The 23,235-nt window shown below is 37.5% G+C and overlaps 1 protein-coding gene and 1 pseudogene across 3 annotated transcripts in view; both read right to left on the minus strand.

Annotated features, from left to right (window-relative positions):
- Positions 1-2,589: 2,589 nt before the first annotated feature.
- The window catches only part of ENKUR (enkurin, TRPC channel interacting protein), a 32,232-nt gene continuing 11,586 nt past the window's right edge, over positions 2,590-23,235 (minus strand). For all 3 annotated transcript variants that reach the window (XM_020911666.2, XM_020911665.2, XM_020911667.2), the window contains exons 3-5: positions 18,776-18,999; positions 13,715-13,861; positions 2,590-6,432 (exon numbers count right to left, since the gene is read on the minus strand). In XM_020911666.2, the coding sequence (XP_020767325.1) occupies positions 6,256-6,432; positions 13,715-13,861; positions 18,776-18,999 (548 nt within the window). In that variant the 3' untranslated portion in view covers positions 2,590-6,255. The remainder of the gene's footprint in view (positions 6,433-13,714; positions 13,862-18,775; positions 19,000-23,235) is intronic.
- On the minus strand, positions 21,685-22,332 carry LOC139036580 (eukaryotic translation initiation factor 1 pseudogene; annotated as a pseudogene).

Genomic DNA, 23,235 nt, shown 5'->3' on the forward strand with positions numbered 1-23,235 from the left:
GTTCACAATAGTCTCTTATAATCCTTTGTATTTCTGCATTGTCTTTTGTAAACTTTTTCATTTCTAATTTTGTTTGTTGATTTTATCTATTTTTTTCTTGATGAGTTTGGCTAAAGGTTTGTCCATTTTGTTTATCTTCTCAAAGAACCAGCTTTTATTTTCATTCTAAATAACCAACAGGCTACTGAAGAAATGAAAAGGGAAATAAAAAAATTTCTAGAAACAAATAACAATGAACACACGACAACTCAAAACCTATGGGATTCAGCAAAAGCAGTTCTAAGAGGGAAGTTTATAGCAATACAATCCTACCTCAAGAAACAAGAAAAACATCAAATAGACAACCTAACTTTACACCTAAAACAACTGGAAAAAGAACCACCACCATCAAAAAAACAAAAAACCCAAAATTAGTAAAAGGAAAGAAATCATAAAGATCAAAGCAGAAATAAATGAAAAAGAAATGAAAGAAACAATAGTAAAGATTATTCTTGATTCTTTACCATAGCATCCTCCAATCTACTACTCCTCTAGATTTTTCCAACTCAGAAAGTGGTACCCTCACTGCCCAGTTGCTCAAATCAGAAATGTGACTGTCATTCTTAAAACTGCTCTCTTCTTCTTTGAATCTGTTATCAGGTTACATATTTATTTTTTAAATACTCCCCTTCTCCAGGGGATCTTCCTGACCCAGGGGTCAAACCTGGGTCTCCTGCATTGCAGGTAGACTTTTTTACTGTCTGAGCCACCAGGGAAACCCAATATTTCTGGAAGCCAACAACTACTTTTTGTCTTCACTACTTTAGTCTTGATCTATGCCACCATCTTCCTTACTTGGAAGACTATGATAGTCTCCCCAGATTCATTCATTCTTCCACTTCAATCCACGTAGCAAGTGATCATTGAAAAATACTTCTTGCCTTGTGCCACTGCCCTACTTAAAACACATCGATGGCCTCTGTTTGCCTCTTCATCTTCACCTGCACCTTCCTCCCTTCTTGGGACTTTCCTTGTAGTCCAGTGATTAAGACTGTGCTTCCAATGCAGGAGGCACAGGTTCCAATCCCTGGTCGGGGAATTAAGATCCCACATGCCGAGTGAAAGTGAAAGTTGCTCAGTCGTGTCTGACTCTTTGGGACCCCTTGGAATTCTCTAGGACAGAATACCGGAGTGGGTAGCCTTTCCCTTCTCCAGGGGATCTAGAGGCACGACCAAAAAAAAAAAAGGTACCAAAAATAATTCCCAAATCTTTCTCCCTTTTCTAAGTACACTCTAGCCCTAATGACTGCCTTCCTCCTATGGGTTGAGGGTTTCCTATCCAAGATCCTTTACATATTTTATTCTCTCCACAATATTTCTCTTCTCCATCTCTCCTAACTGTTACTCATTTTTCAGTCTATTTTTAAATGTCAGATCCTCAGAAATGCAGCCTCTTAACTACAAAATCTGATTTAGGGCTCCTTTTTTATTCCCTTGCAAAATAGCCTCCAGTTTTTTTTTTCTTTCAATTAGTTTCAATTTCAATATAAATAAATGCATTTATATTTATAGTCTGTCTTCCAATATAGTCATTTTGTTCACTTTTCTACCCAGCAACCAGAACAGTTTCTGACTTGTTGCAGACAGTATTTTTTGAATGAGAATGAATGAGCTTTGTTAACTGAAGAGATTTTTATAACTTTTTTTTGCTCTGTTCTAGCCAAGATACCATTTTGATTATGATTTTTCTTCCCACATAGCTTGATAACTAGGATAGAATGCACTGATCACTTGAGAGATATCTCTGAGTTTAAAAAGTGATCTTCACAACACCTTTTCAGGATAAATACACACACACAAACTATGAATAGAAGGAACTTGTCTCAACATAATGGAAGCTGTATACTAAAAACAGGGTTTCCCAGGTGGTGCTAGTGGTAAAGAACCCTCCTGCCAATGCAGGAGACTGAAGAGACAAGGGTTTGATCCCTGAGTCGGGAAGATGCTCTGGAGGAGAGCATGGCCAACCCGCTCCAGTATTCTTGGCTGGAGAATCCCATGGAAGAGGAGCCTGGTGGGCTACGGTCCAAAGGGTAACAAAGAGTCTGAAGTGACTCAGCACACACAATGAACATCATCATGAAAACCTGAAAGCTTTTCCCTTAAGATCCAGAACCAGGTAGGGATGTTTGATTAGAATTAGGAAGTTCTGTTGTTGTTTATTCACCAAGTCATGTCCAACTCTTTTGCGACTCTATGAGCTCTAGCTCGCCAGGCTCCTCTGTCCATGGGATTTCCCAGCCAAGAATACTGGAGTGGGTTGCCATTTCCTACTCCAGGGGATCTTCCTGACCCAGGGATTTAACCTGCGTCTCCTGCATCTCCTGCACTACAGGTAAATTCTTTACCACTGAACCACCAGGAAAGCCCAGGAAGTTCTAGTCAGAGTAATTAGGCAAGAAAAAGACACAAAGGCATCCAAATTGGAAAGGAAAAAATAAAATTATCTGCAGATTGTTTGATATTCCATGTAGAAAACTCTAAAGATTTCATACACAGAAGAAAAAATCTATTATAATTAATAAATGCACTCAGCAAAGCAACAAAATATAAGATCAACACACAAGTCAGTTGTATTTCTATGGACCAACAATGAACAATCTGAAAAGGAAATTACAAAAATAATTCCATTTACAATAGTATAAAACAGATTTAGGAATGAACTTAACCAAGGAGGTGAAAGGCTTGTGCAATGAAAATTATTGCTGAAATATGTTGCTGAAAGAAATTAAAATAGATGGAAACACATCCCATGTTCATGAATTGGAAGGCTTAATTAAAAAGTCAATACTACCCAAACCAATCTACAGATTCAATCACTATCAAAATCCCTTTTACCTTTTTGCAGAAATAGAAGCAACTATCCTAAATTCATGTGGAATCTCACAGCATTCTGACTAACCGAAACTATCTCACAAAAGAACAACACTGGAGGATTCAACACTTTCTGATTTTAAGAACTTACTACAAAGCTACAGTAATAAAGTGTGATACCATATAAAACAGACATATAGACCAATGGAATAGAATAGAGAACCCAGAAATAAACCATTACATATATGGTGATATTGTTTTGGACAAGGGGTTCAAGAGCACTCAATGGGGAAAGGACAGACTTTTCAATAAGTGGTGTTAGGAAAACTGGATATCCACATTCAGAAGAATGAAGCTGGATCCCATCTAACATTATATATAAACCTTAGCTCAAAATGAATCAAATACCTAAATGTAAGACCTAAAACAATAAAACTCTTGGGAGGAAAAAATGTAGGATAAAATGTTTACAACTTTGGATTTGGTAGGGATACCATCTTGGATATGATACCAAATGCACAGCTAACAAAGGAAAAAAACAGACACATTTGACTTCATGAAAACTGAAAATTTCTGTATATCAAAAGACTATCAATAAAGTAAAAAGGTAACCCATAGAAGAAAATATTTGCAAATCTTATATTTGATCCAGGATTAAGACCCAGATTATACAGAAAACTCATAAAACTCAACAAGAGAGATCCAAACAACCCAATTTACAAAATGGGCAAAGGGCTTGAATAGACATTTTTCCACAGAAGATATACAAATGGCTCAGCAGTAAACAATCAACCTGCAAGGCAGGAGACACAGGTTTGATTCCTAGATCAAGAAGATCCCCTGGAGAAGGAAATGGCAACCCACTCCAGTATTCTTGCCCGGGAAATCCCATGGACCGAGGAGCCTGTTGGGCTATAGTCCATGAGGTCCCAAAAGAGTCAGACACGACTGAACACGCACACACTACACACACAACAATAAGCACGAGAAAAGATACTTAACATCACTAATCAGGAGAGAAATGCAAATCAAAACTAAAATGAGGTAACACCTCCCAACTATTAGTGGGAGTGGTAGTATGATGACTACCGAAAAACAGAAAAGTGTTGGCAAGAATGTGGAGAAATTGGAACCCTTGTACAGCACTGGTGGGAAGGTAAAATGAATATTCACTGGAAGGACTGATGCTGAAGCACCAGTATTTGGTCATCTGATGTGAACAGACAACTCATTGGAAAAGTCCCTGATGCTGGGAAAGATTGAGGGTAGAAGGAGTAGAGGGCATCAGAGGATGAGATGGTTGGACAGCATCACTGATGCAATGAAGATGAACTTTGGCAAACTACGGGACGTGGTGAGGGACAGGGAGGCCTGGTGTGCTGCAGTCCATGGGGTTGCAAAGAGTTGGACGTGACTGGGCGGCTAAACAACAACAAAATGGTACAGCAGCAATGGAGAGTATGACAGGTCCTCAAAAAATTAAAAATATAATAACCATATGATTCAGCAAATCTACTTTTGGACTTATGACCAAAAGAATTGAAAGCAGGGTTTTGAAGAGATATATGTACACTCATGATCATAGCAGCATTATTTACAACAGCTAAAACGTGGAAGCAAATCAAGTGTCCATCTACAGAAGGACAGATAAGCAAAATGTGGTATATACAGACAGAGTTCTCTCTCTCTTTTTTTTTCCTTTTTGGCTGCACTACACAGCATGCAGAACTTCCCCAACCAGGGACTGAACCCACGGCCCCTGCAGTGGAAGCGCGGAGTCTTAACCATGGGATGGCCAGGGAAGTCCCCAGACAATGGAGTATTATTGTTTTACAAAGGAAGAAAATTCTAGATAAGTGAGAATTTATCATATACAGTTGAATCTTGAATGACACAAGTTTGAACTGTGTGGGTCCACTTACATGTGGACTCTTTTCAATAGTAATCACTATGGTACTATGTGACCTGTGGTTGGTTGACTCTGAGGGAACAAAACCATGAACATGGAGAAACCTAGTAGACAAAAAGCTGACTACGCAGATTTTCAACTGGGTGGAGGATTAGTGCCCCTAGCCCTTGTATGGTTAAAGGGTCAGCTATATATATTTTTACATCTGTCCTGAAGCAATAAAGGAATAAAGAAATGATGCCTATACACAGATGTGACAAAAAGTTTACAGTGAGTTTTCAAAAATATTTGTATACAAAAAAATTTTTTTAAAATTTTTTTTGTGTGTGTAATAAAGTTTTATTAAAGTATAAAGGAGATAGAGAAAGCTTCTGACATAGGCATCAGAAGGGGGCAAAAGAGTACCCCCTATACAAAAATTTTTAACTAAAGTAAGCTTTTCTACAATGCTCACAAATTCTGTGCTTGTGAAAAAGCTTGAAAAAAATTGTCATTTTTTTTCCTGTGTTGTCTGTAGAATAAAAATTGGCATAAATAGTAAAAATTGCTATTGCTCTGATATTTTGTAATTTCATATATTTTACCAAATTTATATAATTTAAAATTTCATAAAATAATCTTTTCCTTCTTGGATACTTATAGGCTCATTTATTTTGAGTTGAAGACAGCTTTACTTACATAAACTTATTGCTTAATAAATTATGTAACCTTACAAATAGAAACATCAGAATACACAAAATAGAGAAAGCCAAAAAGTAAAAATAATATCCCATATTAGTGGAATACATATAGTAAATTATAGAATATAAGGCACCTAGAATAGCAGGTTTTGAAAGTCGAATGTCAGAAAGAAGGTGATTCTCTTTAACAATCCTCAGTGATGCAATTTATAAGTTTTCTCCGTGATTTTATGTTATTTTCTTAATTTTTCTTCCTTCAAATGTAAACCTCTCAGCCTATATAACATTATGGATATTGAAAATATTAATAGGTGTGAATAGCTGCAAATGACATAGGCTACCAGAGAATACATGTAATTTGTGGATCTCTGGAACAATATGTAGAAAACACTTCAGAGTAGTAAAAGTACAGAGTACACAGTTATTTCTAATTCAAAATACTTTACAGTTTTTAACCTGGTGTTTCTTGCATTAACACAGTGAAGAAAAAAAATGTGAAGTTCTGAGTGCTGAGTTTTTCAGGACCCAGAAATGAATGTTTATCTGAAACAAGTATAATGAATTATGCTATAGAACTGGAAAATCTAAACTCAAACTTTAATCAGGTTACAAGGAAACCCTGATGCTAGTAAAAAAATTTTTTTTCTATGTAAGTAAATAATCCAATTATTCTTTAAACACTGCTTAAGCATTTTGGTAAAGACTTTTTCTATTCTTCATAGTATTTTCCTCCTTGAAAAAATTTATGGTTTCATTTTTATGTTTTCTGTGTTTTTTTCCATGTGCTAAAATGATTTTATTTTTTAAAACCCACTATTTCTTATTAGCAATATAAATGACTTTGTGCTTTTCGAGGACACCAATGTCGTGCTCCAGCTGCTTCATCTCTTCCTCCAGCTTCTGCTTGCGAATCTTCTTTGGTATGGAGTCAATGAAGACAGAGAGGGACTGAAACTCCTTATGCACCTCTTCCCAGTTCTTTTTCAGCCCCTGCAAATGGTAAAGAAAACTGTATATACCAAAGCAAACCACAGGAGCAGAGTAAATCACAAAGAAAATTGCACTGGGAGGAAAAATGTAAACAGGTAAAGAAAACTGACAAAAATAACCAAAAAATGATACGTGTTTATCAAGTTCTTGGCCACAGTAACAAAACGGACTGTATAGAGGCCAAACCCTGTCCTTGATTGTGTGCTCAATTCCCATTGGGAGTATTTATTTTCTTTGTTTTTCATCTTACTATACTTGTTTTTACCATCAAATACATGTATGTGGAATTATAAGTAGTATGAAACTAAGCTCTTAGCATATGCTTTGGTAAAAACAACTTAGAACTGATATCCCCAAGCAAAAAAAAAAAAATTTTTTTGAACAGGAAAATATTTCTTATAAAAATTTTAGTTTTTTTCTTTAGAAAAAAATATTATCCTTATTCTTCAACAGAGAAATCATCAAAACACTAGATTCTAACATACATGGACATGTTTTCTTGTCTCCAACTAAATGCAATCATATAAAATGATGAAATTCAAATTAACAAGAGATGATCTTTTATGTGCTTTCAATATCAGGAGGAATTCTTCCCCCACATAGTGAAGAGATCTATACTCCCCATTAATCTCTTCTACAAATGACTGAAATGTCATGTTAATTCAATAAGGTCTGTGTGTGAGCTTAGTTGCTCAGTCAAGCCCAACTCTTTGTGACCCCGTGGACTGCAGCCCGCCAGGCTCCTCTGTCCATGGGGATTCTCCAGGCAAGAATACTGGAGTGGGTTGCCATGCTCTCCTCCAGGGGATCTTCCCAACTCAGGGATTAAACCCAGGTCTCCTGCATTGCAGGCAGATTCTTTACCATCTGAGCCACCAATTCAATAAGGTAGTTAATGTTTAATGTTCTCAGAAACCAACAAATTCAAATTTAGGAATCTCTTTAGGAACAATAATGGTTATTTCCATCTCTGCTTAGTTATTATTTCTTACCACAATGCTCTAGAAGCCCCACTGACAAAATGATCAAACTAATTGAACTCATGCAATGAAATTTTATAAATTAATACTTTCTATTGTTCACAATGGATACACCAATCATGTTATTTACACAAAAATGGAAAGTAAAACAAAATGGAATATTGCCTCGAAATTATGATCCCTGACACACAGATGGAGAAAGATATCTCATTCAAATGTAAACCAAAAGGAAGTTGGGGTAGATATACTTATGTCAGAAAAATCTGACTTTAAAAGTAAGACTGTAATAAGAGAAAAAGGGCATTACATAATGATAAAGTGGTTGATACAACAAGAGTATATAACATCTGTAAATATTTATGTGCCCAACATGTGAAGTGAATGAAGTGAAAGTCACTCAGCTGTGTCTGACTCTTTGCGACGCTATGGACTATACAGTCCATGGAATTCTCCAGGCCAGAATACTGGAGTGGGTAGCCTTTCCCTTCTCCAGGGGATCTTCCCAACCCAGGGATCAAACCCAGATTTCCCACATTGCAGGCAGATTCTTTACCAGCTGAGCCACAAGGGAAGCCCAACGTAGGAGTGTCATAATGTACAAGGCAAATATTACAAATTTAAAGCAAAAAACAGACAGCACTATGATTATAGTAGGGGACTTTTAATACCCTACTTACACTAATGAATAGATCATCCAGACAGAAAATCAGTAAGGAAGCATTGACTTTAAATGACAGGTTATATCAGATGGATTTTACAGAAATATAAAAAATTTTCCATCCAAATGACTAAAAAAGCACACTCTTCTCAAGTGTACATAGAATATTCTCCAGAACATATCGTATATTAGGTCACAAATCAAGTCTTAATAAATTTAAGAGGACTAAAATCATATCAAATATATTTTCTGATTACAGTGGTATGAAACTAGAAACCAATCATACAAAAAAAATTAGAAAATTCATGAGTAAGTGGAGATTAAACAACATGATACTGAACAATCAATGGGTCAAAGAAGAAATCAAAAGAGAAGTTTAAAAATACCTTGAGTCAAACTAAAATGGAAATATACTAATATTTATAAGATTCAGCAAAAGCAGTTCAAAAATGGAAGTTCATAGTAATAAATGCCTACCTCAAGAAACAAGAACAATCTCAAATAAACAGCCTAACATTACACACTTCTAGGAACCAGAAAAAGAAGAACAAAGCCCAAAGTTAGTAGAAGGCAATAACAAAGATTAGAGCATAAATAAATAAAATAGAGACTAAAACGACAATGGAAAAGATCAGTGAAATAATGACTGGTTCTTTGAAAGGATGAACAAATTTAACACAGCTCTAGCTAGATTCACCAAGAAAAAAAAGAAAGGACTCAAATAAATACAAAATGAAAGTGGAGCTATTATAATCGATACCACAGAAATACAAAGAATCATGTTGTCTGCTATGAACAATTATATGCCAACACAATGGAAGCTTAGGAGAAACAGATAAATTGCCAGAAGCATACAACCTACCAAGACTGAATCATGAAGAAAGAGAAAATCTGGACGGACCAATTACTAGGAAAAAGATTAAATTCATAACCAAAAACCTCCTAACAAATAAAAAGTTCAAGACCAGACAGTGGATTCTACCAAACACTCAGAGAAGAATTATTACCACTCCTTCTCAAACTCTTCAGAAAGAGAAGAGAAGGGAACTCTTTCATACTCATTTAATGAGGCTAGCATGATCCTTATACCAAAATCAGACCATGGTGCCACAAGAAAAGAAAATCACAGGTCAATATCCCTTGGAACATAAGTGTGAAAGTCCTCAACAAAATATTAGCAAACTGAATTTGACAATCCATTAAAAGACCCATATACAAACATACTTTGGAGGTATATCAGGCTTGGTTCCAGACCACATCAATAAAACAAATAACCTGCCCTGGGTCGGGATCTAGGGAGGAGGAAATGACAACCCATTTCACTATTCTTGCCTGGAGAGTTCCATGGACAGAGGAGCGTGATGGGCTATATAGTTCATGGGGTCAGGACATGGAGTCCTGAAAGAGATGGACATGACTGAACGACTAAGCACACACATGCACACTATATCATAATCTATTAAGTGTGCAATAGCATTATGTCTTAAAAAATAAATTCTTTAATAAAAAAAATACCATATTGCTAAAAAGTGCTCACCATCATATGATAGTGCAGGGTTATCACAAACTTTCAATTTGTAAAAATCTCAATGTCTGTGAAGCACAATAAAACAAAGTACAATTAAACAAGGTATGCCGGTACTGTAATCAAGTGGGATTTATTCTAGGGATGCAACATCCACAAATCAGTCCATGTGATATGCTTCATTAATAAAATAAATGACAAAAATCATATGATCACCTCAACTGATATAGAAAAAGCATGATCAAATTCTGCTTCCATTTATGATAAAAAAAAAAACTCTCAACAAGGTGCACATAGAAGAAACATACCTCAACATAATAAAGGCCAAATATGAAAAGCCCACAGCTAACATCATACTCAAGATAAAAAGCTAAAAGTTTTTCTTCTAAGGTCAGGAACAAAACAAAGATGCCCACTCTAGCTACTATTATTTAACATAGTATTAGAAGTCCTAGCAAGAGCTCAAGAGTGGCATAATTTAAAATTATTGATTACAAAAAAAGAAAGAAAATGTAGTCCTTAAAAAGCATGGCTATATATTTAGATTTATGAGGGAATTAGAACTGTCTTATATAACAATACCTTCATAATAAGCCCTCAGAGTACAATCTTATAAACTTTCAGGGGACAAAGTGGTTTATTTCCATATTAAGATAAAAATGACTACAGGATTGGACATACTTTATAGAGAAGATTTGTTGAGAAAAAAGGCTACCGATGTTGAACATTTCTTGAGAGAGATTACATCAAGAAACAAGATAGAAGGAAAAATATCTTTTAAATTTTAAAAAGAGGGGGATGGGTTAACACAGTTCTTAATAGTGTTTGAGAAGTATTCCAAAGAGAAGTCTTCAAAAGAGTTCTATTTTTCCACAGCCTTTCATTATGAAATGGGAAATGTGTTTCCACAGCGCTCTACAGGGGTGCCCACTGCAGAGGTGAAATCTATGTATTTATACACTTTGAAATATCAAAGGTTTTTCAAAGCTCCTTGCGTGATATTTCCCTATTACTTGTGGTCACAGCAGCTATACGTTTCACAATATTTCTTTTTAAAGAAGAGTTTGCTTTATATTCTAGTTTGTACAATAACATTTGGATCAAAGTCAACTGCTAGGTATGGGAACTAAATGTGATTAATATTTCAGATTATATTGGAATAACCTCTTTGCTGTTTTTTAGATATTGCATCTAAAAAAATCTTTTATGCACTGCAGCAATACTGATTTTTCCTTATTTTTATGTCTTAATTTTTCTCCCTTCTGGTCTGATACTGAAGCAATATTGTTAATTTTGGAAAAATTTCATATAGGGAGAAACTGTCATAAAATAGTGAGAAGTGTCTTCAGCTCCAGGCTCCTCTGATGCCACCCCACCCCCATCCATTTTTTACCTTCTAGTCTTGCTCTGTAACTAGGGGGCACGGTTTAGGGGTGACAGTATTAATCGCTATGGGCTGCTCTTTCCCCAGTGTTTGCCCCAGCAACACGTGGGGGATACTTGCCTGAGTTCAGCCAAGGAGGGCACAGGTGGGAACAAAGTGAGCTTGGGGCATTTCTTCCCCCTCCCTCGATGTCACCTGGACACAACTGGCCCTTCCATTTGTGACTGCAGTGCCCGCCAGGGACCCCTCTCTTCCAGGCTCCAGCTCCCACCTGGCTCTGGTAACGCTGTTTCCAGCCCCTGCCTTTCCAGCCTAGGGTGGTGGTGATTCCCACTGTCCCTAGTCCTGGGTGCCTCAGTGCTTCCCACTGGTTCCCTTAGCGCTGCTTCACCTCTGTAAATAGCTCCTTTGTGAATTCTCTTCAGAATCCCTGTCCGGCATGTTTTCTGAATCCCTGGTGGATAGAGCTTCCATCTGTTATACTCTGTGCACGTGTGTGCTATGTGGTGAGAAGACACCTGCCCGGAAACTGGCTGATGTGAGTTTTCGTCCCTCTTTGTTGTTGTTTAGTTGCTCAGTTCTGTCTGACTCTTTGTGACCCCACGGACTGTAGCCTGTCAGGCTCCTCTGTCCATGGGATTCTCCAGGCAAGATTTCTGGAGTGGGTTGCCATTTCCTCCTCCAGGGTATCTTACCGACTTAGGGATCAAACCTGCATCTCCTACATTGACAGGTGGATTCTTTACCACTGAGCCACCAGGGAAGCTGTCCCTCCTTAGCTAAGTTGATAATTTTGTGAACCAAGGCAAATGTAAAACAAACTCCAAGCTCCTTGACAGTAAGGACCACATTTATTTTGCTCACAACAGTATCCTTTGGGCTGGGTAGAAGGCCTGGAACATGGTAGATGTTCAGGAGATGAATGGACGGATGGATGAAGAAAAGAGTCCACTTACTATATTTGCATTTTATATCCTCACCTGGGAAATGAGAAGTTTGGAATCTTTAGGCCCGATGATTCCTTCCAGGATAATGGGACTGTAATTCTAAAGAACAAGCAGGATGAATCCTATTCGGGTACATGTGAACATATTGTCACAGAACTACACGCAGCTCAACCAGGGGAGGGAGCAGTGTTCAGGGCTTGTTAGAAACAGAGCCAGTGGCTTTGTTACCATGGCAACTACACTACTCAGGCTAATAAGGCATCCAAAGTGGGGTCAGCTATTGTCCATCAGAGTGTATGCAAAGAAACTGCATGACCACATTAGGAAACCAAGGGTTGCTGATCTACTACAGAGGTGCCTGAGGAAAGAGCCTTTTCCTTCCCAGGGAAGTTCTTCCTCTCTTTTCCTATCTTTCAGCATTATTTAGATACAAAATGGCTTTCACAAAAGCACGTAAGTTTAAGAATGGCAGAGTCAGAAAGAAGGAGGGAAGAAAGGAGAGAAAGAGGGAGGGAGGGAACCTAGAGCAGAGCTCGTCTTGAAAGTGACAGGCAGCCAGGTCCGCCAGCCTTCTTGCCTGCCTGTCCTCCCTTCTTCTCTCCAGCACACTATTATTAGTCATCCAGGCTTACACTGGGCACCAGGTTAGACAATGCAGAGACTGCTGACCACAGAGAGACTTGGTTCCTGCCCTCAGGCCACTCCTGTTGTGGGGTATACTTTCTTACTCTGCAGTTTAAGGTTCAGCTAAAGACCTACCTACATCTTGCAGTGGATGTTCATGCCTGGGAACCTTATAAAACATGATCAGTTCATAGACACATATCTCTGTATGTACACATATACAGAGCACCTCTCATCAACTAAATCACATTATTCAGAGCAGAAATTTTATCTGTATGACCCTTGGGGCTTAGCAAGATACTCTACGCAGAACAGGTATTTAATAAATGTTTATTGGTGATTATGATGACACTGATAAAATGTTAAGAATTTATAACAGCCTATGAATCCATTTTTCAATAGAAATTAATGTAAAAATATATATATTTTTTCTGTTGTGAAAAGGTCACTAGAATTGGTTTTGTAGAAAGCTTTCACAGTAACAAAACAAGTACTATTTTTACCTCTATAGGAGACAGGATGACTCTAGAAGAATATAAGTAGATGCTTACTAAATACTCTCTAAAGATGGTTGAGCAACTGTGCTCATATCCCCCGAATATTTTAAATGCTTCAGATAAAAGTCTTACATTAAAAACTCCAACGTAAGTGTCTTTAAGTCTATTTTAGTCAAAATAAAGAAAACATAGGTAAAACCTAACACTTCTTTATTTTAAAATCTAGACATTTGCTTATAAGAAAGAAAAAACAGTTGGTCTAGGGACAGGACAGTTTCAATTATTCTAGAGCTCCACCTAGTGAAAAATATCTATTTTATGAATATTATTTTTGAAAAATTCAGGGCCATGGAAATGGAAATAAAAATGCATTTTTGCTTTATTTATGCATGTTCATTGAAGGAGATGGTGAACTTTCTTATGACACTACTCAGGAAAAAACAAGCTCACTCAGTTGGAAACGAATTATTATTCAACAATCCCTATATTATAACATTTTGCTCTCCCCAAAGAAACAGATTTGCTGCATGTAATTGTCACTGTAACTAAAAGACAGTGTTCTGATTCCAAAAATCAAAGTGCTGGGCTTAATGATCATTGATGGTAGGCCCTCCCTTCAGAAATGTTCCAAAGAATTCCACGCAGTCGTGAATTACAGAACACTTACCTGCAGAACCGCTTCCCTTTCTTCATCAGATAGCCTTTTCATAGCTGCTTTCCTGAGGTTTTCCTGGATATAGTTATCGTATTCTTCTTGGGCTTTCTTCACTTCCTCATTTCGCTTACATATATATTCAGGTGTGACACCGTAATCCTTATAAAGATTTTTCAGAAATTAAAAAAAAAAACACCCTGAAAGTTATCTTGTATATGTGTACATACCAAGCAACAGTTAGGAGCAAAAGAAATGTTACAGACTTAAAGCCTTTGCTCAAAACACTACAAATTGACAAGTCAGTGATTTTTTTTTTCCTATTGGGAAATAGCAGCTTTTATCTTGAGCTCTCTTTTGCATAATTTTGTTTTTTTAAAAAAAGAAGTTAAATGCTTCTAATGCATTGTAAAAACTGACTCTTAAAACTACTAGGCACATCTGCTTTAAGAAAAAAAAAAAATGACTTGGGCCCCTAAGGTTGTTTTTTGAAATACAACATACAATTTTACGCTCCTGGGCTGCTTATAAGGACTGACAGTGAAGCAATCAGCTGTGATTCTTTCAAGTTAGTGAATGTGTTGATACCACTGTGCAGAGACACAGAACTACTCCCTGTTCATTCTCCAAAAAACTATTTGAGGATGTACTTGGTGGTACCCACACTAGTGAATAAGAAAGGCAGTTTCTGTCCTCACAGAATGTGTTTTCTGTGGGGAGAAAAGCTCATCAAAAAGAGATTATAAAATAATATTTGTAAATATAGTAAGAAGAAGGAGAGTCATGAGAGCTAATTGAGATAAAATGTCAGGGAAGATCTCTCTGAGGAAGCAGCTGTTGAGAGATATGAGTCATTGAAACTATGCACAAATATCCTGGTTCTTCTCCTTGGAAGCAATACTTTCCTGCTCCCCTTTTAAGTAAGATGTAGCCATGTGACCTGCATTACCCCATGGGAGTGCAAGTAACTTCTGTCCTTTTTGAATCTTATGAACTAATGGATGGCTTGCCATGTTCTTTTTCTCTCTGGTATGCTTTGGGTTGCTGAGTCCTGGAATGAGGACTGGAAGTAGAGCTCCCAGCAGCTCTCAAAGGACATGCAGCACAAGGAAGCACTAAAACTTAGTTACTTTTAGTTACATAAATTTGGGGGTTATTTGTTAGCCACAGCATAACACAACCTAATCCTGACTGAACAAGGGATAGAAACCTTAGCTATTAATATAAATGTGCTCTGGAAAGTTGCAAAGCACTATACAGATAAACTCTAATTGCTCAGTACACTGAGCATTTAGTTATTAGTACTCTGGGTAAATTAGTTCAATGGTAACCAGTTCAGTCCACTTCAGAAAACCCTGAGAGCAGCACCTCTTTTCAGCTCAGTACAATCAGTGAGGTTCATAATGATGATTCTGTGTCATCACAAGAGATTATATTTGGCATATTCTGTTTAAGAAAAAGAACTACCTCACAGATGAGGAAAAGCTGCATTGATCTGAAATATTCATTCTCATGTGCTGAATCATTGAGAGCTAATGCATACTATTAATAATTGCATGTATTATAATATCCACTCATCATTGAAGTTTTACTAGGTGCCAGGTATTGTGTCAAGTGCTTAATGTATTTTATATCATTTAATCCTCACAATGCTGTGATAAATCTAATAACCTGTTAAAAAGATTATGGAGTTAAATAAGTGGCAGAGTTAGAATTTGAAATGCTGTCTTACTATTATCGCTGTATAACTCAGGCCAACATCCATGCTTCACTGTGCTAACAAATTACCCTCATGGCACACAATACTTTACTTGGAACTAAAACATGAGATTCGCTCATTTTTAAAAAATGGCATCACCCTAAAATGGACCTGCTGTCTCACTTAATAATAGATTTAAAAACTTAACTCTGATAAGTGGAAAGTAAGTTGAGTTAGTCCTTCCTGAGCTCTGACTGCTTAGCCACCAAGAGTATTACTAGGAGCAGAGAATCTGCATTGCTTGGTAGACAAGCTCAGGTAGACTAACCTAACATTTTTCTGTCTCTGTGATGGAGACTCAATTTCTTGTTCAAGGCAGAAAATGTATCAAAGTGGGCGGCTGATACAAAATGTAGCCATGAGGAGGAGGGCACAGGGTGGCGGTTTGCAGCATGATTGTCAAAGGAAAAGGGGTGTTTTGTGTGTGTGTGTGAGATGGTGGAGAAATGATGGGTTGGAAATGGTTTTAAAAAGCCAGGAGAATGAAATTTCTGCTTTTCCACACCCTATGGGACAGGAAGTCTGAGCAGCCTCCAGGGGCCATAGAAGGAGGAAGTTTCAAAGAGAAGCCTGAAATCTTCATTGTCATGTGCTGCCAACTCCTAGACTCCTATTGAGGTGTCTTAGCCAACTGAGCATCAGGGGTTTCTCAGGGACTAAGTAGTTTTTCTCTAACAATGGCCTTGAGGCTCCTGTTTTGATTGTGAACAGGCATTGGATTCATCATGATGGATCACCGGATGACCTCAATGCAAGCCCCTCAACACTTACTATTACAATTTCCTTTTTCCTCTCCTTCTTCCTTTCCTTTCTTTTTTGCCACAAGTTATTATTAAGCATAGGCTTCCCCGGTGGTTCAGAAGTAAAGAATCTGCCTACAAGGCTGGAGCCACAGGAATGTGGATTCAATCCATGGCTTGGGAAGATCCCCTGAAGGAGGGCATGGCAACCCACTCCAGTGTTCTTGCCTGGAGAATCCCATGGACAGAGAGGAGGCTGGTGGGTTATAGTCCACAAGGTCACAAAGAGTCGGACACCACTGAAGTGACTGAGCAAGCACACGTTATATTATGTACTGGAGAAAGAAATGGCAACCCACTCCAGTATTCTTCCCTGCCGAATCCCATGGACCAAGGAGCCTGGCAGGCTATAGTCCATGGAGTCACAAAGGCTCAGACACGACTGAGTGACTGAGCGTGTTCATTATTATGCATTACTATTCTTAGAATTTTGTACTCATACTATGTGTGTTTCCAGCATTTTTGTGTTTCATAAACATGCAAAGTAAAATAGGCTTCTAAGGTACTTTTCATAAGCTTTTTAAGCTTTAAACTTCTACATTTAAAGAGCTAAACCCATGCTTCTATAATTTCAGCAATGAAATCATATGCTTATCTGATAAGCACCTTTTCAGATAGAAATGAAGGTCCTGAAAAGACTAGATTATTGTTCAGTACTTTCAAGGTCTGTTTTACTCCAAACCAAACACAAGTGAATATATTCAAACTGAAATAGTACTGTGAATTATTTATACTACACTGATAGGATGGACAGTTCTAAAGTTGTGTTGCTCTTCATTTCTCTCATTCTGTTACGAAGATAATGTAAAGTGGAAGAAAGTGAAAGTGAAAGCCACTCAGTTGTGTCTGACTCTGACTCTTTTCTCAGGCAAGAATACTGGAGTGAGTTGCCATGCTCTCCTCCAGGGGATCTTCCTAACCCAGGGATCGAATCCAGGTCTCCCGCATTGTAGGCAGATTCTTTTTTTTTTTTGTAGGCAGATTCTCTACCAGCTGAGCCACCAGAGAAGCCCAAGATAATGTAAACTAATAACTAAACCCTAGAATCTTCTGAAAGGTTATTCCTTCCAGATTTACAATAATGACTGTGCTTCTAGCGACAATTCCACCTCAACAAAAATGAGTATCTTTAGAGAATGCGTGTTATAATTCTTAAATATATTAATAATTGAAATTAAGGAAAACAACTACAGTTTTCCTTTACTAAACTACATGTCGTTGTTCATTCCAAATTGTCTGTACTTTCACCACACTAGATTTGGATGAAACACAGACTTCAGGGGAATGAGAACTGACAATCTAGATAATTTGTTCAGTGAGAGCACTGTTTTTTTTTTTAATTGAAGTAAAGGTGATTTACAATAGTATATCACTTTTAGGTGTACAACATAGTGGTTCAAAATTTTTATAGATTATAGATTATACACACCATTTAAAGCTGTTTTAAAATGTTGGCTATATTTCCCTCGTAGCTGACTTGTTTAATATATCCTAGTAGCTTATTTATTTTATCCATACTAGTTTGAACCTCTTAATCCTCTCTACTTTTCCACTCCCCACTGGTAGCCATTAGTTTGTCAGAAAGCACCATTAGTAATAATAGAATCTTTATGAATAATTTGAATATCAGGTCTTTTTAAAAATTGCAGTACTCAATTATATAACACTTTATTATTTAAAAAATTTCCCCATTCTGGTTTTAGCACTGAAAGCCCTGCATGTTGGGGAAACCTTTAGTCCCAGGCAATTGGACAGCTGGTCATCCTATGAAAGATCTTCTCTTTTGGAAGCTAAGACTATAGCAGTCTTAGGAAAGCTAAACTATAGCAGTAATAGGAAAAAAAGGAGAAATTACTGAACCATAACTTTGAAGAGGTTTTTAATGTGAAGAAGCATTATCACTTGAAGTACTGCTAACACTTTAAATTATAGGCAGCACTATGTGAAATACTGAGTCTGGGTCTCTGTAGACAAAGTCAGTAAAGTATATACATGAAATTGCCATCCTAACTGATAGGGACAAATGACAGGTAAAGATATAAACAAATGATAATTATCTTATAAATAACCAAGTTTAGTGAGTTTGTTCGTTGTTTTTCTTGCACATTAGCTGTCGGCTTGCTAAAAACTAACTATTAAGAGCTAACTAGCTAGTGATAGGTCAATCTATGCCAAATCTTCACCTTGAATTTTAGAAAAAATTCCATTTTCTTCCTCTATTATTTTTATAATTTTTTATTAGAAGGTAATTGCTTTGTAATCCTGTGCTGATAGCAACAATACTACTTAATTTTAAAACAAATTTTTACTGGAGTATAGTTGCTTTGCAACGTTGTGTTAGTTTCTGGGACAGCAAAGTGAATCAGCTATATGTTTACATACATCCCCTCTTTTGGGGATTTCCTTCCCGTTAGGTCACCATAGAGCATCAAGTCAAGTTCTCTGTGTTATACAGTAGGTTCTCATTAGCTATCTATTTTACACATATCAGATGTTATTAATATATCATAAGGCTACCTTTTTATTGATGTACTTCGGAACCAGCCCTGAAGTTTCAAGGTCATGCTTGTCTCCAGTTCTTTTGTCAACATAAATTGGTTTAGGCTTTTTAGCCACTCCCATAATGACATCAGCTGCATTTGTATTTATAAAATTTTTTTCACTCTGTATTCCCATGACTGGATGCTCAGTCCTCAGTGGCACAGGTGGCTTTCTGCGCTCATTCCATTCAAACTTTTTTTCTGTTAAACATAACATTTCCACTGTTAATGTTAAACCATAAACATGTCTACTCAATATTATTTATAACATCCAGATGTTTTGCCATTAGTATATTAGAGTTGTATTAAAAATATATTCAAATATTTAAGGTAAAAATCAGTAATAATAAATGCAAAAAATTAAATGTGAAATAATCAATATGTTGAAGAACAATATAAAAATCTAAGGGAAGAAAATAAACTCCCTAAATCATATGTGAGCTAATACATTTTTACTAGCTATTATAAAAATATTTTCTTATAAAGATTTCAACAACAAATATTCAGTTTGCCCATTGAAAAAAAGTTCAAAGAAACATTACAACGTTTTTCTGAGTACTTTCAATATTATGAATAATTGTTTTCAGAGGAAAGTTACTCTAAAATCACCAAGTAAAGAAATCAAACTTGAGGTATTGAAAGTCCAAGAATCAGTGAAATTTTTTGCAGATTATCATTATAATGTTTATCATTGATTATTATTACAAGGCATAAAAATCATTTAATAGCTGTGCATCCAACATGCAGCTTAAGAAATAAAGATTACCAATACTGTTGAGGTTTCCTATTCACTCCTCACTGATTACATCTCACCTCCTTAAATAACTACTATTCAGAGTTTACCCTATTTCTCTATTCCACATTCTCTTAATTAGCAGCAGATGAAAATGGCTGTTTCTACACAGTCTCTTTGACTTGACCATTCTGACTCACCTGTTCCGATACAGCCACATAGAAATGGTTTGTCAAAAAGCTAAAATGTAAAATAACTACATTTTATTTCCCAGAACCAAAGGCAACAACTATCTTGACAAAACCTTACTCAAATCTTAACCCCACACACATTTACTACTTTGTCTTTATTCATTTCTGTAGTTTGAACTTTTAAATCATTTTATATAACTTCTATTATCAGAAAAAAAACAATATTTAATTATTGAAGGTCTATGAAATGGATTGATCTCTTGTTATGGGCTGAATTGTGTTCTGACCCCTATATTCATATATTGAAGCCCTAAACCCCAGAACCTCAGAATGGTACTGTAGTTGGACATAGTTTTAAAGAGGGACTTAAGTTAAAATGAAGTCATTACAGTGAGCCCTAATCCAATATGAATGATCTCCTTATAAAAGGAGGAAATTTGGACACAAACACACAAGGAAGACCATGTGAAGACACAGGGAGAAGACAGCTATCTATAAGCCAAGAAGAGAGGTCTCAGAAGAAATGAACCCTGGAAATATCTTGATGGTGTTTTTGTTTGTTTTTGGCTGCACCTTGAGGCATGTGGGATTTGTTTCTCTGACCAGGGATTGAACCCATAACCCCTGCAATGGAATCACAGAGTCCTAACCATTGGACTCTCACATAATTCCAGGAAACACCCTGATCTGGGATGCTAGCTCTCAGAATTGTGACAAAATTAATTTCTATTGAAGCTACTCTATGGGGCTTTCCAGATGGCACTAGTGGTAAAGAATCCACCTGCTAATGCAGGAGACAGTAAGAGACAGAGTTTCGATCTGGGTTGAGAAGATCCCCTGCAGAAGGAAATGGCAACCCACTCCAGTATTCTTGCCTGGAGAGTCCCATGCACAGAGGAGCCTAGCAGGCTACAATCCATAGGGTCTCAAAGAGTCAGACATGATTGAAGTGATTCAGCACGCACATACTTGTTATGGCAGCAGCGCTAGCAAACCAATATACCCCTGATAATTCTACACCCCCTGCAAACATTATAAAGGAAGTTTTCAATATTCACTTTGTCATTAATTCATGCAATATGTTTTTGTTGAATACTTACTATGTTCCCAAGTAGTGCTCTAGGAACTGTGGGTACAGAAGTGAACAAAAGAGACAAAGTTCCCTTTCTCATGGAGTTTACATGATAGTGGGGATGAAAAAATGTAATATGTAGACTATGATGTATATATTTGCTTAAACAATATGTAAAATTGTTTACTGTTCTTGACATACAAAAATAGTTATCTTCTTCCTATTTAACATACTACTGAGATGTTGTGAACATTGTCAGAAATTGAATTGTGGTATTCTTACAAAGCCTGGAGCAGAGAATAAACCTGTTACAACCCAAATATTTCCCATCTACTAAACATACCCAAGTAAGGATGGTATAACCAGTTTGCCTAAAAAAACAGAGGCTTTAAAAAATTAATTTATTTGTTCTAATTTGAGGCTGATTACTTTACAACACTGTAGCGGTTTTTGCCATACATTGACATGAACCAGCCATGGGTGTACATGTGTTTCCCATCCTGAACCCCCCTCCCACCTCTCTCCCCATCTCATCCCTCAGGGTCATCCCAGTTTCACCAGCCCTCAGCACCCTGTCTCATGCATCGAAACTGGACTGGCGATCTTTTTCACATATGATAATATACATGTTTCAATGCTATTCTCTCAAATCATCCCATCCTTGCTTTCCCCCATAGAGTCCAGAAGTCTGTTCTTTATATCTGTGTCTCTTTTGCTGTCTCACATATAGGGTCATTGTTACCATCTTTCTAAATTCCATATATATGTGTTAATATACTGTATTGGTGTTTTTCTTTCTGACTTACTTCACTCTGTATAATAGGCTCCAGTTTCATCCACCTCATTAGAACTGATTCAAATGCATTCTTTTTTTTTTTTTTTTTTGGCTCTTTTCAGTTTATTGCATGAAGGAGTTACACTAGTCCAAGTTAAAAGCAGACCCCAAATGGTTACATTATACAAGCTGTGAGGTTTTTAAACTTGTGACAAGGGACAGAAGGGAAATTCTACTCATTGCAAGGAAATCCTCACTTAAGCTTCAGTGAGCCAAAAGCACTTAAAACCCATGAACCTTCAGCTGGTCGTCCTTAGCCAGTCCAGTCTCTACCAGGAACTGGCATATGTTCTTGCGTTGGTCACCCTGTAGCTGAATTACTTCTCCATATTCTGGATGCTCAATTACAGTACCATTGCAGGCAAATTTCTTCTTAAACGCCTTCACTAGTTTCTTTTTATCGTAATCATCAGCGATCCCTTGGACAGTAGTAAGGGTCTTCCTGCCATTTCTCTGTTGAATTCTTATATGGATATAATCCTCAGTGCCAGCAGGAAGCAGATCATCACCCTTACTTGCATCAGCAAAGGGGTCGAAAGAGTGGAGGTTCTGGATAGCGGACATACGATACGATTCCTTTTCCTCGGTGGAAACGGCCTGCGGAAGGCGGCGGCGGGAGAAGGCGGGCAGGGGGGGCGGAGCGTCGGGAAGCGAGGGGGCTCAAGGGGGAGGTTGCTGAGTCCTCGGCGGTGGCTCAGTGACTGGGGCCCAAATGCATTCTTTTTAATAGCTGAGTAATATTCCCTTGTGTATATGTACCACAACTTCCTTATCCATTTGTCTGCCAATGGACATCTAGGTTGCTTTCATGTCCTGGCTATTGTAAACAGTGCTGCGATGAACATTGGGGTACACATGTCTCTTTCAATTCAAAACCAGAGGCTTTTATATGTTCACATGAGAAATATTTAGAAGCCAAATTTAATTATGAGTTGAAAGTGCATGCAGATGACTTCCTTAACTATAGCTTTAGAAATGCATTTAAGAGGCAAAAGTGAATTCTCAGAAAATAAAGCAACAGTTTAGGAAGACTGATAACTCATTCCTCGTTGAGTAAGTAAATTATAAATCTTGCTTTGTGATTGTGTGCTGGATAAAGCCTAAAGCCTACCCCCATCTTACTCTATGGTATATCTACCTAAGCATCATCTCATCTATCAACCCAAGAGTAGAGGATGGCAATGGGGCTGCTGCTTAGTTGCTCAGGCATGTCTGAATCTTTGCGGACAATGGGGGAAGGTTTGGAAAAAGGAGTGAGGATGTCTAGTCATAAATTATTCCCCCTGATACCCATATTCTCTATGACCACAACTGACTTCCAAATCTGAAAGCCAAATGATTTGGTGTCTTTCTAGGCTTCCCTGCGAGCTCAGCTGGTAAAGAATCCGCCTACAATGCAGGAGACCCCAGTTTGAATCCTGGGTCAGGAAGAGCTGCTGGAGAAGGGATAGGCTACCCACTCCAGTATTCTTGGGCTCCCCTGGTGGCTCAGCTGGTAAAGAATCTGCCTGTAGTGTGGGAGATTCAATCCCTGGGGTGGGAAGATCCCCTGGAGAAGGGAACGGCTACTCACTCCAGTATTCTGGCCTGGAGAATTCCAGGGACT

This window comes from Odocoileus virginianus, chromosome 9 (genome assembly GCF_023699985.2).
Source record: "Odocoileus virginianus isolate 20LAN1187 ecotype Illinois chromosome 9, Ovbor_1.2, whole genome shotgun sequence".
Classification (NCBI taxonomy): domain Eukaryota; kingdom Metazoa; phylum Chordata; class Mammalia; order Artiodactyla; family Cervidae; genus Odocoileus; species Odocoileus virginianus.